The sequence below is a fragment of the Caretta caretta genome, chromosome 4 (genome assembly GCF_965140235.1).
Source record: "Caretta caretta isolate rCarCar2 chromosome 4, rCarCar1.hap1, whole genome shotgun sequence".
NCBI classification, from domain to species: domain Eukaryota; kingdom Metazoa; phylum Chordata; order Testudines; family Cheloniidae; genus Caretta; species Caretta caretta.
In genome coordinates, this window is record NC_134209.1 from 148,857,886 (window position 1) to 148,872,888 (window position 15,003).

Sequence of the window (15,003 nt, forward strand, 5' to 3'; positions counted from 1 at the left end):
TCAGGGAATCCAGAGAGGTCTGAGGAACCAACTCTCTTTTTATGAGTTACTTGGATCAGAGATCAGGGCCCTGTTGTGCAAGGCACTGTGGAAAATCAGCAGGCAGATCACCCTTTCAGTGGTTTGGCTGGCCCACATTACAGTCTTTTGTTCATTACCAGAGATACCGTGGCCCCTAGCCACCGCTTCGGCTGGCTTCCCTCTTACGGGTAATCCTGGTTTGTAGATGAAATAAGAGGGAAAATGGCTAGCGCACCAGTGATGGGAAATTGCAGTGTGAAACTGACTGAACATATGAACCATCTGCCAAGGTGGTGCAGTCTGAGCCCCATCACCCACAGGGTCCAATCTCCCTGCGAGCCACCCAGACACACATTTGCTTGGAAGAAAATATTGCCTCCCAGTTCCCATCCCTTTGTAGCTCTTTTGAAATAGACTAGATTTTATTAGGGTCGAACGTGAAGCAAATAAATAAATTACAGTGTCCGAAAAGTGGGGCTATGTCTATAAATAATACAAGAGTCGTGTTATTTACAATGTTCTGGTTCAAAAAGAAGCACAATAAATTATCCTGAGCTTTTGGGTGCGAAGAGCGCCCTTAGCAGCTGGCAATGTGAACTCAAAGCACACCTGATACAATGAGGTACAAGAGGGATTGAGCCTCACCTGTCCTCAACGGTCACAAACTCAGTTTGCTCTCCTGTTAAAAATACAATTGCTGGCTCTATTCTGAGATACTGGGCAAAACCACCAGATGCTGTTGCCTCTGACACGCGGTACACAATGCAGAGATAGAAAACACAACATAGCAACTACAGCTGGAGTCCTAACGAGTGTATGTGCATTGCTGGGGTGGGGCGTAATACCATGCTTGGTATAAAGAAGGTGTTCGAAATCCAAAGCAAAATTTGTATAATGGGCCAAGGCAAAATCCCAGATCCAGACGCTGCCCGATGGAGAGAGGTAACTGAAAGCTAGGCCCAGATTTTGCCACTTGAGTGCCTCTCTGCATGGTAAAGGTAATGCAATATGTGCGTAGGGGTGGACTGAGGTCTTTGATCTGGGCTTTGCAGGCCAGGAGAGAGGCAAAAATGTACAAATCCTTATTGTAGCGCTGCAGGAGGGCTGCCTGGAGGCACTTTCATTCTAAGCCCTAGGCACTTACAGCTTTCAGAAAACTACCCCTTGGGCTGCAAATGTTTATCTTTACAGCCTGATCCTGCTGTCTTACATGGAACTGCAAGGACTTGAGTCTCCTCTCATGCCTCTATGAATTAGGACTAACTCCATGGCAGATAATGGAGTTACATCGGTGGAGGATCCATGTAAGTAAGTTCAGAATCGGGGTCAGCATATAGGGACAGCAGCATCATGCTCTTCACGGAGCTCCCATTGAAATCCATGACAATTGTGCTTATGGCAGTATCAAGCCCTCAATTATGGCCCGCTGGGCTTTTTTCTCCTTCGTTTGGTCAGATCCCGTTTACTGCAAATTTTAGTGGAGCACTTTTTGTGCAGATCTGAACTGCAAACCTGACATGGAAATAAAATTAACTAGGGAGGCTACTTGGGGAAAAAATCATTAGTCTGATTCTCTTATCACTCTCCCTGCCAGGGCTACCCTACCTGGTAGCTCAGCACCACCAGGGGGCTGATAAACCACAATAGCACTGCGTTTACATGCACTGATGTCTGGATTGGAAATCGAGGACTGCCCCCCCATCTCTAAATTTAACCCCAGTCTTTCTGCTGGAAAGGGACCATGCTTTCTGGCATTTCAACAGAGAAAAGAAAGATGTATGGGTTATCTGGAAGCTGCCCATGCGCAACTGACCTGATGAGCAGCAGGCCCCGGGTGTCTAGTATGAGGTTGCCAGACAGTGGGTGTTGCATATCATGGACTCATCCTAGACAGCACCAGGTCAGTCCGGTATCCTCAGCATTCAGATAAAGAGCTTGATCTTTTTATCTGGCTAGAGAAGCGCATGTGTGGAGCAGCTGCTTAACTCCCTGGTAGCTTCATCGGTCAGTCTTCTCCTTGGGCATAGCTGTAAACCCCTGCTAGTTCCATCGCAAGAGCAACGTCTGCAGCAGGGAATTCTCAAGCCATTTAGACCTCCACGTCCACCGTGTCTTCCTCGTTGTTCTCGAGGTCCATCGAGTCCGTAGGAACAGGCTGCATTTCTCCGAACTGCGACAGCTTCGCTTTCTTCTGCTCCAGGCTCTGCTTTCTCCATTTGATCCTCCGGTTCTGGAACCAGACTTTCACCTAGGAGAGGTTCAGCACAATGGGCAATGAAAACCACTCGCTCTGGGCCAAGGCTCAGGCGCATTAAAGCCCTGACCCTGCAAGTCTTTGAACTGTGCTAAAATACTGTCAGCAGGGCCTGATCCTGTAATCCCTCCACAGGCAAGTCTCCTTGACTCCTGGAGTTGGTGCTAAGAGGCTCTGGGCAACATGGGCCATGAGGATTATTAATAATAGTTATAAATAAAGCAGTGGCTCTTTTCTTTTGAGGCTCTCAAAGCACTTTACAGACATTTACCTAAGCCTGCCAACTGCCCAGCGAGGTTGGTAAGTGGTATTATCCCTGGTTTACAGACGGGGAAACTGAGTCATATGGCGGTCATGCCATTTGCACACAGACAATAGTGAAACGGATCACAGGAGTCCTGACTCCCTGTCCCTGGCTTTACCTACTAGACCCAAACTCCTTCCCCAAAACCTTCACCCTGATTGTGCTGTCTTTAAATTATAAACTTCCCAAAACGAGGAGTGAAATCCTGGCCCCACTGAGTCAGCGGCAAGACTCCCATTCAGCGCAGTGGGGCCAGGATTCCCACCGCCCCGCCCTGCCCCTGTGTATCCGAAATGTGTTTAAAATTAAATAAGCAGCTGTGTCGTTCCCAGCAGGCAGAGGCTCTGAGTGCTAAATCTCGGCACTGAGTGATTTCTGCCATTTCCTGAGCTACCCTCCTGGGTCTGTCATGGAACGTGAGACAAGATCCATAACCTCATGAGCTCTCCCGTCATAGATCCTGGCTACATTGCAATAACTGTCACACTGGGGGAACCCAGTTGCAGAACAGCCATTCTGGTTAAAACCTGGGTCGTGCAGCACAGACCAGATTGACGGGGTTTCTTTAGCTGCATCCCCATGAAGGCCAATAGGAGTTTGACCATTGGCTTTGATGGGAGCAGCGGGAGCCGCTGAGACTTTTTAGAAGGGCTGCAGCACAATTCAGGAGCACAGTGTGGTCCCATCTACGGTGCTTTGACTTATGCCATGGACCCACCAGCTGGCAGATTTCATATGTGGTGGCCCCAGCTAGGCAGCTGTTTCACTCTGGACGGGAATGTGCAATCTGGGCGTGCCTGAGCATGAAAAGGGTATAAAAATTAATGTGACTCAGTCTGAACGCAGCTCTCCCTAAGCAGCGCCATGTGCCAGCCACCTTGGCATGAAGGGGCTGATTAGACCAGTTAAGAAAAGGCCCGATCCTGCTCCCGATGGGGTCAATGGCAAAACTCCCTCTGGGTCATCCAACCAGGACCAGCAATGATCAGCGAAAGCAGGAGAAGAGCTGGGGGAACAGTGCCGCAGGCTTGGCAGGGTGGGGGCCAACGCCTAGGCCTTCTTTAAAGTGACGCAAATCAGCGATCATGGAAAGAGTCCCCAGTTTCCAGGGGTCTTTGTGCCCCTCAGCCCCCATGATGGTCGCATCCGGGTGCATGCACAGTGACAAAATCAAGAATCATAGAAACTAGAGATGGAAAATGAGCTTGTCTAGTCCACCTCTAGAAAATGCAGAACTGGTCCTTGCAGTACAATAGGAAGAGCCAGGCTGCATCAAACCAGTGGCCCACCTACTCCAGTCTCCTGTCTCCAGCTGTGGCCAGTATCCGCTGCTGCAGAGGTACGATGGCCCCATTTGGACAATTGCACAGTAACCTTCCCACAGAGGAAGATTCTTTCTAACCTACAACACTTTGGCTGTCTTGGGCCCTGAACCAGGAGCATCTACACCCCAAATGCATTTTTAGCCTACTTAATGGATGTATCAGTGGAGGTTGTTAGTAGTCAGACAAATTTCTAAGCCTATTTTGCCTCCCGTCTCAGTGCTATCTCGTAGGGTAGGGCCACAGGTTACCTATGCATCGTGTATTCGCCCGTGCGTTGTCTCATCTAGTTTTAAATATCCCTAGTCATGGGATCTCCCTTGGGACCCCCAGGGACCCTCCCCATTTCTGGGGAGAATCAGCTCCTTCTGACTGAAGCTGCTCACACTATAACAGAGACAGAAGCCCTGAAACTTACTAGGTGGCTCATCTCCTGCTGTCATTTCCGGCTGCAGTCCCAGGAAGGGACCATGCCGGGATCTCTGCCTGACCCCAGGGACCATGTATAGATCCCAGATTGATCAGGGGAAGGGAGTAGATTTCCTACCTGGGTCTCTGTGAGGTGCAGGGTGGCTGCCAGATCCACCCTCTCCGTGCCCACCATGTATTGCTGTTTGAGGAACTCCTGCTCCAGCCGCTCCAGCTGCTCTGGTTTGAAGACTGTGCGGACCCTCTTCATCTTACAGGGCTCCCTGGATCTCCAGGGAACAGGAGGGCCCAGCGAGACAGGTCCTACGCAACCAGACAATTCCAGACCTGCGAGCAAGGGGCAAGAGTCAGCAAGGCGAAAGACAAAAACAGCCCGATTTGCCTTGCAGGAAATGCCTGACACGTGTACATAAAGACAGCACCCGTCACAGCCCTTGTTAACCCTCGTTACTGTGGGTGAATGTGTTTTACCTGGTCCAAGCCCTGCTAGCTACAGCTGTGGCTTGTTTCGGAGCAGGGCTGCTCCAGTCCACAGGGGGCTAAGGAGGGATGGAAGAGAAGGAACAGTAATGCCCTGAGGAAAGAAACAGACAGCCTCTGCTAGCCAATATAACTGGGGATCCCTTTATTGACAAAGGGCCAACCGTGGTCCCAAGGAAGTCAGTGAGTGATTGAGGTGAGCTGGATTTGACCCGCTCCATGCATTGCTTATACTGGAAGTTCTTGTTCAGGGCCAGATCCAGCAAACACTGCGATTCAGTGGGATTGCTCCAGAGTAAAGATAATAATGTGCCTATGTACTGGGGAGCTGGATTGTGAGTTCTCCATGGCAAGGTGGATCTGGTTTTTGTGTTCTGCATAGTCCCATGTATATTGCTGGCATAACAATAATTATTATATTATTCAGAAGTGTCTGATTGGTATAATAATATGGAATTCTTAATAAAAAATCATCAAACTGCACAAACTCAAGAACAGGCAACATTGCTTCTCAGGCCCTGAGCCGCCAACTTTTTCCCACGCATTTCAAATTGTTACACAAAATAAATGCAGAGCTTGGGCCTGCCAGCCTTACTCACATGAGTAAGCCTTACTTATGTGAGTCATCCGCTGACTTCAGGGATCCCCATAACCCAGGAGGGTTGCAGGATGGGGGCCTTTGCATAATGAATAAGTGGGAGTTTTCTGAATTTTGAACCCATCCCTCCTAAGTCCAGGAGTGTTAGGATCCGAGGTGTTGGTTCTGCCCGTGCTTTGGATCTGGGTTCTGATTTTGACCATCCCAGAATGTGGAGGGCTGGAGGCACAGGGTTTGCAGTTAGGCCCCTTGCTAATACGTATTTACACTGGAAAGCCCTGATCCTGCAGTTGGATCCACATGTGTGAGTCCCTGTTCCCCTACTGAGCCCCACTGACTTTAGAGGGGCTCTGCAAAAGCATAGGGATCCACCTGCATGGATCAGCCTGTGGGATCATGGTCCGATACCATCATGGTAGGAGTTAAAAAGGTTTCCAAGTATCAAAATATAGTTATGTAAACCGCTGGGAATTTGAAATGTCGATAGCAAAATGTTTCTGGCAATAAATATAGGCAGAATGCAATTATAAATTGTTAGAATTATAGGCCTTGATCCTACAAATTTCTTCTACACATGCTTAACAAGCGTAATCTCACTGGATAAATGGGATTACTCCAGTGTGTAAAGCTAACCAGGTGCGTTATGTGTTTGCAAGATCAGGGCCGTAGTTTTATTCATTAAGATATAATATTTGTAGCTGTTATATCTATAAAAAACATGTTTGGAGAATAAAACTAATGTGTGATAGCTATTTAAAAATGTCTGAGTGTATAAACACTTATGTAGGACCCGATTCTCTGCTGGTATAAATCAACATTAGTTTGAATTCAATAGAACTCAGCCTATTTACACCAGAAGGGCTGTCATATAATAACTAAATTACGATATATTTATTATAGCAGTAAATAGGATTTGGAGTTAAATAATTTCTAAAATCATTTTTACAAATTGCCCAAGCATACTGTCGCCACCTAGCAATGTAATTATAATGTAATATATACATGTACATAGATTAAACGGTCTAAAAAAAGAGATAATATGAATTACATAACTACATTAAATAGTTTTTAAAGGTTTCTGAATATAAACAAAACTTTTACTATCTAAATCTTAAAAAACTCTAGGGCTCAAATCTTGGTTTCTTATGCGGGCAAAAATCTTCATTGATTTAGGTGGGTAGTTTTGCCTCTGTTAACACCCCTGGGATTGGCCCCCGCACGCTCTATGATAATAAATTTCATAGTGCACCATCTAGTTTTAATCAAGGTTACTCACTGAGACAAAGGGTTAATTTTGCTTAAAAATCAATGGTACCATATGGTTTAATGAGACAAGAATATACACACACTGAACTAAAATCTGCCCTCTGCTACAGCAATCCAACTCCATGGGGCTCTGGTTCTTCCCATGAAACCCAAATTAATCTGTAACTTTAAAAACAAAAATCCCTTTTTGCTCTCGTTGCATTTACATTAAAAAGCCTAACAGACTTTGGGGTCAGATTCTGCAAACACATGTGAGAGTAATTTTACTCAGATCAGTAGTTCCAACTGCAGCAAAGCACAAATCTGCAGAATCAGCCCCTAAGAAAATAAATCCCGATCCCTGGGCTCCCTTCGCCCATCAGCTTCTCAGGATTAATAAGTATCAGGCCCTTTAACCCAGAAACAGAAATAAATATTGGAAAATTACTGGGCTCTCTCCTCCCCTGCTTCCCTGCACACAGAAACTGAGCAGAGTCTGGAAACGGCAGGAAATTAAACTGAATTTCTGTCTGTGAATGTATCATAGCCAACAACAGACTAGCTGGGCCTGGGGTGCGAGATGCACCCCAGAAACCTCAGGGGTCCTAACAGAATTTGAAAAAAAACTTTTTGGGTTTTCTGCTAGTTTAGTTTAGTCCAGAAAAAGTCAAAGCTCCGAGGGTCACAGTTTGCTCCTGCCCAATCCTGATGAGTCTGTATCCCTTGCCAAGCTACCTAAAGAATAAGGCAGAACGCTTGCCGTCCTCCAGACAACCTCTTACAGCTCCACAGACACAGCTGCCCCTTCTCGAGGTCCCTTCCAGTCCTTTCATTCTATGACACGCTGACATATAATATATGACATATATTACATATGTATTATAATTCTATGACATATAATAATACCTAGTTCCTATGCAGGACATCTGCCACACATCCTCTACCCACATAGACATACAAACCCACCTCCACCCAGACTACACCAGGACAGAAACACCCCCCACACAGATAGACACACACAAATACACTGGCAGAAATGGGTCAGAATCGTACACCCCTCACCCACCACAGTACGTGTGCACACATACTGGATGGAAACACCCTACAGTTTAGACAGACACACACACACACATGCACCCTATACACAATCCAGGTATGCCTAACACATGCAGACATGCCACATACCCGTACACCCCTCATACCTCCAAACGTACACACATATCAGACGGCAACCCCATTCGCAGATCTGGATATAGTACCAGTGGTTCTCAAACTTTTGTATTGGGGACCTTCCTTCACACAGCAAGCCTCTGAGTGTGACCCCCCCCCCCCCCCGTAAATTAAAAACACATTTTTTCATATGGAACACTATTATAAATGCCGGAGGCAAAGCGGGGCTTGCGGGTGGAGGCTGACAGCTCACGACCCCCATGTAATAACCTCATGACCCCAAGTTTGAGAACCCCTGAGACAGACCGCCACACCCATTCACACACTGACAGAAACACCTCAGACACATACACAGACCAGGCAAACACCCCTTGCGTGCGCACACCCCCATACACACTAGACAGAAACACCCTAGGAACAGACACACCCCACCCTCCACTCACACCCCACAGCCCGCCCCCCCCCAGAACACACGCACCCACCCACCCCATAGCCCTGCCAGCTTAAACACTACTTACTGTCTTGCTTACAGCTGGGATAAGAGAACAGGCAGCCCCTCTGCAATCTGTACTGCAGCTGCTGATGCACGACCCCATAGCCCGGCTTAGCCAGGTACATGGCTGGGTGAGTCATGAGGCCAATGGAGTAGGTGGCTGGGTAAATCCAGCTGTGCCACTCCAGAGGCAGCTTGGAGGACCATCTGGCAGAGGCCGCGCCTTCCTTCTGGGGCTCTGGCTTGGAGAGGATGGCGTCAATGTTAAAGGGGGTCTTCTGAGGGGGCTGGGGAACATCTGGAGAAGCTGGGGGGCCAGATGAGTCTGTTGCTGCTGCCAGGATGTTGCTGAGCGGACCTGGGGAGACCAGGCTCTGGAGCATGTTCAGTCAGCAGATCTGTGGCTGATGGGGAGGCTGGACTGAGCAGGTTCCTTAGCCTGGGCTTGTTGCTTTCCAGATGCCTTGCAAGCTGCAGGCTCCTAGCCCCGGCCTCAGCCCGCTGCCTGGCTGGCTCTTTATACAGAGGAAGGGCCCAAGGTGGCTTTATATCGAGGGCTTCCCCTGTGAAGTGTAAATAAGACATTAATATGCAAAGCAGGCTGCAGCTGGGTGGAGAAAGGAGAGGCTGTTCCAAGGCCTGATGCTCTGCTGGGTGTCTGCAGGACAAGGGGTGTCTCTGGGCTGGGACAGGCAGAGGACAGCCTAGCATGGCCTAAGACAAGGGCCAGGTCTGCTTGGAAAGATCAAATTGGAATGGGAAGGGAGGTCTCACATCCCATACAAATACACACACACATAACATGCATCTAAAAGCCACCTCCCCCCCAAATATACACAATATCAATACAAGCGTAGATGTATACACAACACCTAGATACAAAAGTACAGAGAATGACACACAAACATCTACAAGATAAATGTAAAAATACGGTTATACACACACAGTATAAGCACAGAAATGTGCAGACACATGCATATACGCACACAAACACACATCACCACAAATATATACATACCAATAACTGCAAGCACGCACACACAATGTGTACACATGCACATGCCTATATGTGCTAATGCACCTAAACACACACACGTCTCTGTGCAAGAGGGTGCTGAGATATGGAGCAGAAATTCACTGTTAATTTGCAACCTGTTATTTCAGTTTGTGTGTGTGTGTGTGTACACTAGTGTGTGTAATTGTGTGCATGTCTCTGTACTGTTCCATCCACATCCTAGGGCTGATTCCTGCCTCCCTGTCTGCCTTTCTACTGTCACACAAGTCAGGAGGCATTGCGGTGTGATCCCAGCATTCCCTCGGAAGCTGGGGGTTTTCAGGGTCCTTTCCAGCACTTTATCCTTTTTGGTCTCTCTCTTCATTCTGTCACCGTCAAGAAACTGCATCTCCCATTGCTGATGTCTGAGTCCTGGCAAAGTCTGTGCCTTCAAGCCCTAGATTTGTTTGGCACAGACATCAGAGGCTACGAACCTTTTGGCTTTAACTTGAAAATAAAACGTAGATATATGTATAAGTGTGTGTGTATTAACAAACCTGCCTTAAAGTGGGCACAAATGTAAACGCATGCGTTAAAGTTCCGTTAAGCTGCCAGAGCCGTGCAAATGCGCCTTACTGTAACAGAGAATCAGACTCAGTGTTTTTACACTCTGAGGCAAATGTAAATCAAGAAACCATATTGGAATACTATTAGCCTATCTCGTTAGTAAGGAAATATCCTGGAAATGGGTGCCCATGCAAGAACCTAGAGAGAGAGATGATAATCAGGTGCTGGTACAAAAGAAACCATCAGCCTTTTCTGTAAAGTGTTTACTTCTCCCGTTTAGCAAGCTGCCTTCCGTGACAATTTGGAAATACTTAAATAAAAAAATACAGCTGAGGTTTTATTGCTCCTTGTTACAATGTAAGGTCCCAGTCCTGCAAACCCTTCCTAACTGAAGTCACGTGCTTGAAGTTAGGGCATATGCTTAAGCAGCTTGCAAAATTGGAGACTCAGGCAATAAAAAAATAGCCTTCCAAACTCCCCAGAGACGGATGTTTTCCAGCTCCAGTTCCTCTTTGATGTTTTGCAATAGGTTTGCAGGGGTCAATAGTCTGTTACTCTTGTCCAAGTTTTAAATTCCAAATAATGTAACTTGTTCTGGTTAGCATCTTTAATATTCTCTATCTAATGATTAATAACTCTTATAATTATTGCACATTATATAAGTATTCGGAAAGCATATAGTTGCTGAAAATAATAACTATTATGTGGAATAAAATCCTCTGAAATATTTGCAAATAAATACAAAACTTAAATGGAGAAAATAGAATTTTGCCTTGTGCAAACTTCAGAGAGAATCTGATAATTTATTTATATATATATATATATATATAAATTTAATGTAGCTATAATTAATTACTATTATAAAAATGACAATGCATTAATAATAATGGCCCTCAGCCCATCTGCTTTTAAGCAGATCTTCCCAGTGATTTGATATTGATGGAATAATACATAGCCCAATATTAGAATACAGATAGAGAGGTGTGAATGGGGATTGATTGATGGGTGGATGGATGAATGGGAAAAAAATGTACACTAACTTCTTTCACATGAGGCATCCCATACAAATTAATAAAGGGGGGGGAAGCATAAACCAAAAATAAAGTAACAATGCTTTTGATCTTCCATTGGAGTCAATGCTAAAATTCCAACTGTCAAACTGGACTGGGATAGAATCCAACCAAGTGCGGAATTTTGCTTTTAAATTAGGGATGAGGAAGATATTCACAGATATCCAAACGGAAGCTCACACTAACTAAGGCGGTAAGAGAGGGTGATTCCTTTCTCAAATCTATGAACCCCAACTGGGGTGAAATGAAAGGCAGCAAGAACCTGGCCAGTTAAAAGGAAGCAAAAAAAACCCCCACAACTCCTTATGGGGCTGCCTGGTGCATTGTGTTCCATCAAGCAGCTCTTGTAGCGGGGACAATGCATCCAGAGTCAGGGGGATCTGAGAGATGGTGGGCAGAGCCGTGGGGACACAGCAAAGATGTGGGAGAGAGAAATCAGGGAGGTAGAAAGAAAGGGGGAGTTGGATGGACAGGCAACGGTGACAGTAAGGTGAGTTTTGTATTCTGCCCCAGTGGTAGAATTAGCTGGCTAATGAGGCATTTTGTCTCCCATTAGCACTGTGTGCTCTGCTAATGTATTTCTGTTAAAAAGCTGGGGATTTTCACCCAGCGGTAACGAGTTGGGAAATGTCTTGGGAAATGTCGCACCAGCCAGCCAGCAAAACAGGGGGGGCCCTGCTCCGGGGAGCCAGGCACTTGCCATGCTAACAACACCCCCTCCTTTCCAAGTGGCCCTGACTCTGCCACAGGACTGCCAGGTTGGGGTTTGCATGGGGTCTGTTTCCAACCCAAGTGCCCAGTGGAGGGGAAGCTTTTGCAGGGGAGCAGGCAGGGGAGATAAAAGGATGTCCCTGATCCTCCTTTTTTTTTTTTTTTTGGTTTTGTTTTGTTTTTAAAGGGGGTAGAAAATGAAAGGGGAGGGGGAGTTTCTTAGAACACTTTAAATAAAAGCCCTTTGTAAACATCCCCCCTTGAGCCAAAGGAACCCCGGGTGACAAGCATTTCCTGACAACTCCATTAAAGAATGGAGCTGTATTAACATTCCAAGCACCTTGACAAGAGATGAAAGTGGGGAACTTGAGTCCAGCCTCTTCTTGCTCCAGATGTTGTTACGGGCTCCCTGAAAGGGTTTTCTTTCTTTCTTTCTTTCTTTCTTTCTTTCTTTCTTTCTTTTTTTTTGCAAAGAGACAAAGATGCTGCCCACTTCAAAGGATTCTAATTGATGCTAATGATTATTAGATAGAGTGGGGGGCCTTGTTCCCCAGGCCCGGGGGAGTGCATTTTACAATCCCGTCATAGAAAGCTCCTTTCCCCCCACCTCAGAAATGGAGCTGCGGCTTTCAGAATTTCTCTCTCTTTCTGGCTTCTGATTTTTTTCCTCTCTCTCGCCCACCTTCCTCTAGACACCCTGCAGCTCTCACTTCTTTGCCCATGAGAAATTTCACACCTAGCCTCTTTCAATGGGGAGGACCTGGCTGCATTTCCATCTGACTTGAACAGCCAGCCTCCTCAGCAGACAAAGATGCGGTGGAAATTTCCTAAAAGCAAAACAAACAAACCAAAAAATGTGATCGGGGAATCTTTAAACCAGGGGCTTAAATCGCTTTTAACGCACAAAAGCGTCACAATGGAAGAAATCTTTGCATTCAGCTCCTCTGGTGCAAGGTAAAGGATTAACCCCGATGATTATTATTTATTATTTGTATCGCAGTAGCGCTGAGGAACCCGCATTGTGCTAGGTGCTGTACAAACACAAGATGGTCCCTGTCCCCACAAAGTTTACAATCTATTTAGGCGACAAAGAAACAGCAGGTGGATACAGACAGACCAATAAGGGAAACAGTGAAACAGGCCAGCATGCCCGGCAGTGGTCTGAGCGCAGGGGCAGGCTAGATCGGAAGGGCTCCTGCATTGATTTGTTAGATCTTAGTTCTAATTTAGCATGTTGACAATTTCAGCATCGCCAACCTCCAAGGCTCAAAACCGACAAGTCAGCCCCCTCCCCCACCAAAACTAAGGAGATTGGCTTAAAAATCTTGAGATTAAACTAATAATAATAAGAAGAACTTTGGAGTTCTTTGTGTTTGGCTTCTGCCATTCGAACCTTTAGCCTAGGTTACGCTAGGGTCAGATTTTCAAGCTTTACTTCCGCACCCACAAGGGTTAGAAGCTTCCTGACTTTTTTAAATGAGAGCTGGGATTGTACATAATCAGGTAACTCCAGGAGCTGAGGGCTCCATCTCACAATCTTTGCTCAAGCAGAAATCCCACTGTATTCAGCTTGGAGAGTGAAAATAATGCTTTGTCCTCACTGCCAAAAAAAAGGTATGTTTCTAACTGTGGGATAACTAACGTGCATTCTCTGTTGGGCTGTAAAATCCTAGTAGAGACAAGCTCTGTAGTTTTACCATGAGGTAAACTACTATTGTTGTTGTTAATTTGTATTTGTGTAGCATCTCAAAGCCCTGTCATGAACCAGGACCCCCTTGTGCTGGGCGCTGTACGAACATAGAACAAAATGTAGGTGTAGGACATAAAGGCTGCCCTACTGGGTTGGGCCATTGTCCATCTATTCCAGTATTCTATCTCCCACAGTGGCCCATACCACGGCTTCATTATTGTAATTATGAAAGGTTTCAGAGTAACAGCCATGTTAGTCTGTATTCGCAAAAAGAAAAGGAGTACTTGTGGCACCTTAGAGACTAACCAATTTATTTGAGCATAAGCTTTCGTGAGCTACAGCTCACTTCATCGGATTATGAAGTGATCCACCCCGTCCTCCACTCCCAACGGCTGGTAGTCAGAGGTCTAGGGACACCCGGAGCATGGGGTTGCATCCCTGACCATCTCAGCTAATAGCCAGTGATGGACCTATCCGCTGTGAACTTATCCAGTTCTGTTTTGAACCCCATTATAGCCTTCACAACATCCCCTGGCAATGAGTTCCACAGGTTAGTTATGCACTGTGTGACGAAGTACTTCCTCTTCTTTGTATTCAACTTGCTGCCTATTAATTTCATCGGGTGACGCCTGGTTTTTGTACGGTGTGAAAGAGTAAAACTTCTCTATTCAATCTCTCCACACCACTCATGATCTTATAGAGACCTCTGTCGTATCCCCCCTTAGCTGTCTCTTTTCTAAGATGAACAGCCCTAACCTTTTCAGCCTCTCCTCCTCTGGAAGCCGTTCCATACTCTTGATCATCTTTGTTGCCTTCCTCTGAACCTTTTCAGATAACTTAAGACGAACAATAACAGATGGATACAGACAGACCGACCAGGGAGCTCAAGGAAACAATGGGACAATACTGGGTTAGCATGACAGGCTGGCTTCTCAGCCCAGCAGCAGCCTAGGCAAGGTCAACCATGGACAGGGACATAATACTGACCTCGCCCTAGCTACCTTGCAGAAAAAAATACAGGTACAATTTCACAGCAGGACGGGGGTTTGGAAGAATGTGTATAGTGGGGGTGCTGAGAGCCATAGAACCAAACTGTAAGCCCTGTATATAATGGAAACCACTTTGAACCAAGGGGTGCTGCAGCACCCCTCATTCCAGCACTTCTGCAGCGGGCTAGCTAAAGCATGTGAGTTATCCCACTGTAACCCTCCCACACCTTTGTTTTGTTTTGTTCTGCAGTGAAGAGCGAGGCAAAGTCAGTTTCACCTTCTGATTCCCATGTACTTGTCCAGTGCTGCCTTGTCTGGGTGCCAAGGTAAGCTGGAAATCAGATTTCATGTAATTTGCTGGTAACGCAGTGAAAACATTTATATGCAGGTTTGATCCTCTATCGAGCATTATTCCAGTTCAGTATTTCTAATATTGATCCAAGCTTATTTCTAACTTTTGCTTGTACTCCAATCCCATCTTTTTTAGTTTACAAAAATCTGCATTTTTGCCTAAATTGCACACACACCCCCGCCCCCGGCAAGGTCTCTCTAAAGGGGTATTGCTCACCCCGTGCATCATCCTGTCACACCCTAGGTATGTGCCAGGGCCTGAGTTGTGGATGCTGTGGGAATTGTCGTGTGCCAGCTAGTGGGGTGCTACATCTA

General features: G+C 46.3%; 1 protein-coding gene and 1 long non-coding RNA gene across 2 annotated transcripts in view; one reads left to right on the forward strand and one right to left on the reverse strand.

Annotated features, from left to right (window-relative positions):
* Window positions 1-14,644, forward strand: part of LOC142071963 (uncharacterized) — a 39,471-nt gene extending 24,827 nt beyond the window's left edge. The window contains exon 3 of the long non-coding RNA XR_012668248.1: window positions 14,588-14,644. This is a non-coding gene — a long non-coding RNA (uncharacterized LOC142071963). The remainder of the gene's footprint in view (window positions 1-14,587) is intronic.
* LOC125635588 (homeobox protein not2-like) lies at window positions 310-8,802 on the reverse strand. Its single transcript, XM_048847449.2, has 3 exons — window positions 8,342-8,802; window positions 4,449-4,657; window positions 310-2,269 (listed from the first exon to the last, which is right to left on the reverse strand). Exons 1-3 carry the CDS (start codon window positions 8,697-8,699, stop codon window positions 2,111-2,113), a joined length of 726 nt encoding a protein of 241 aa, XP_048703406.1. The 5' UTR covers window positions 8,700-8,802; the 3' UTR covers window positions 310-2,110.
* Window positions 14,645-15,003: the final 359 nt, after the last annotated feature.

Coding starts and splice junctions, on each gene's coding strand:
- LOC125635588 (XM_048847449.2), bottom strand. CDS start 8,699: ATGCTCCAGAGCCTGGTCTCCCCAGGTCCGCTCAGCAACATCCTGGCA. Junction 4,658..8,341: donor TCCCAGCTGTAAGCAAGACA/GTAAGTAGTGTT, acceptor CCTTGCTCGCAG/GTCTGGAATTGTCTGGTTGC. Junction 2,270..4,448: donor TGCACCTCACAGAGACCCAG/GTAGGAAATCTA, acceptor AACCTCTCCTAG/GTGAAAGTCTGGTTCCAGAA.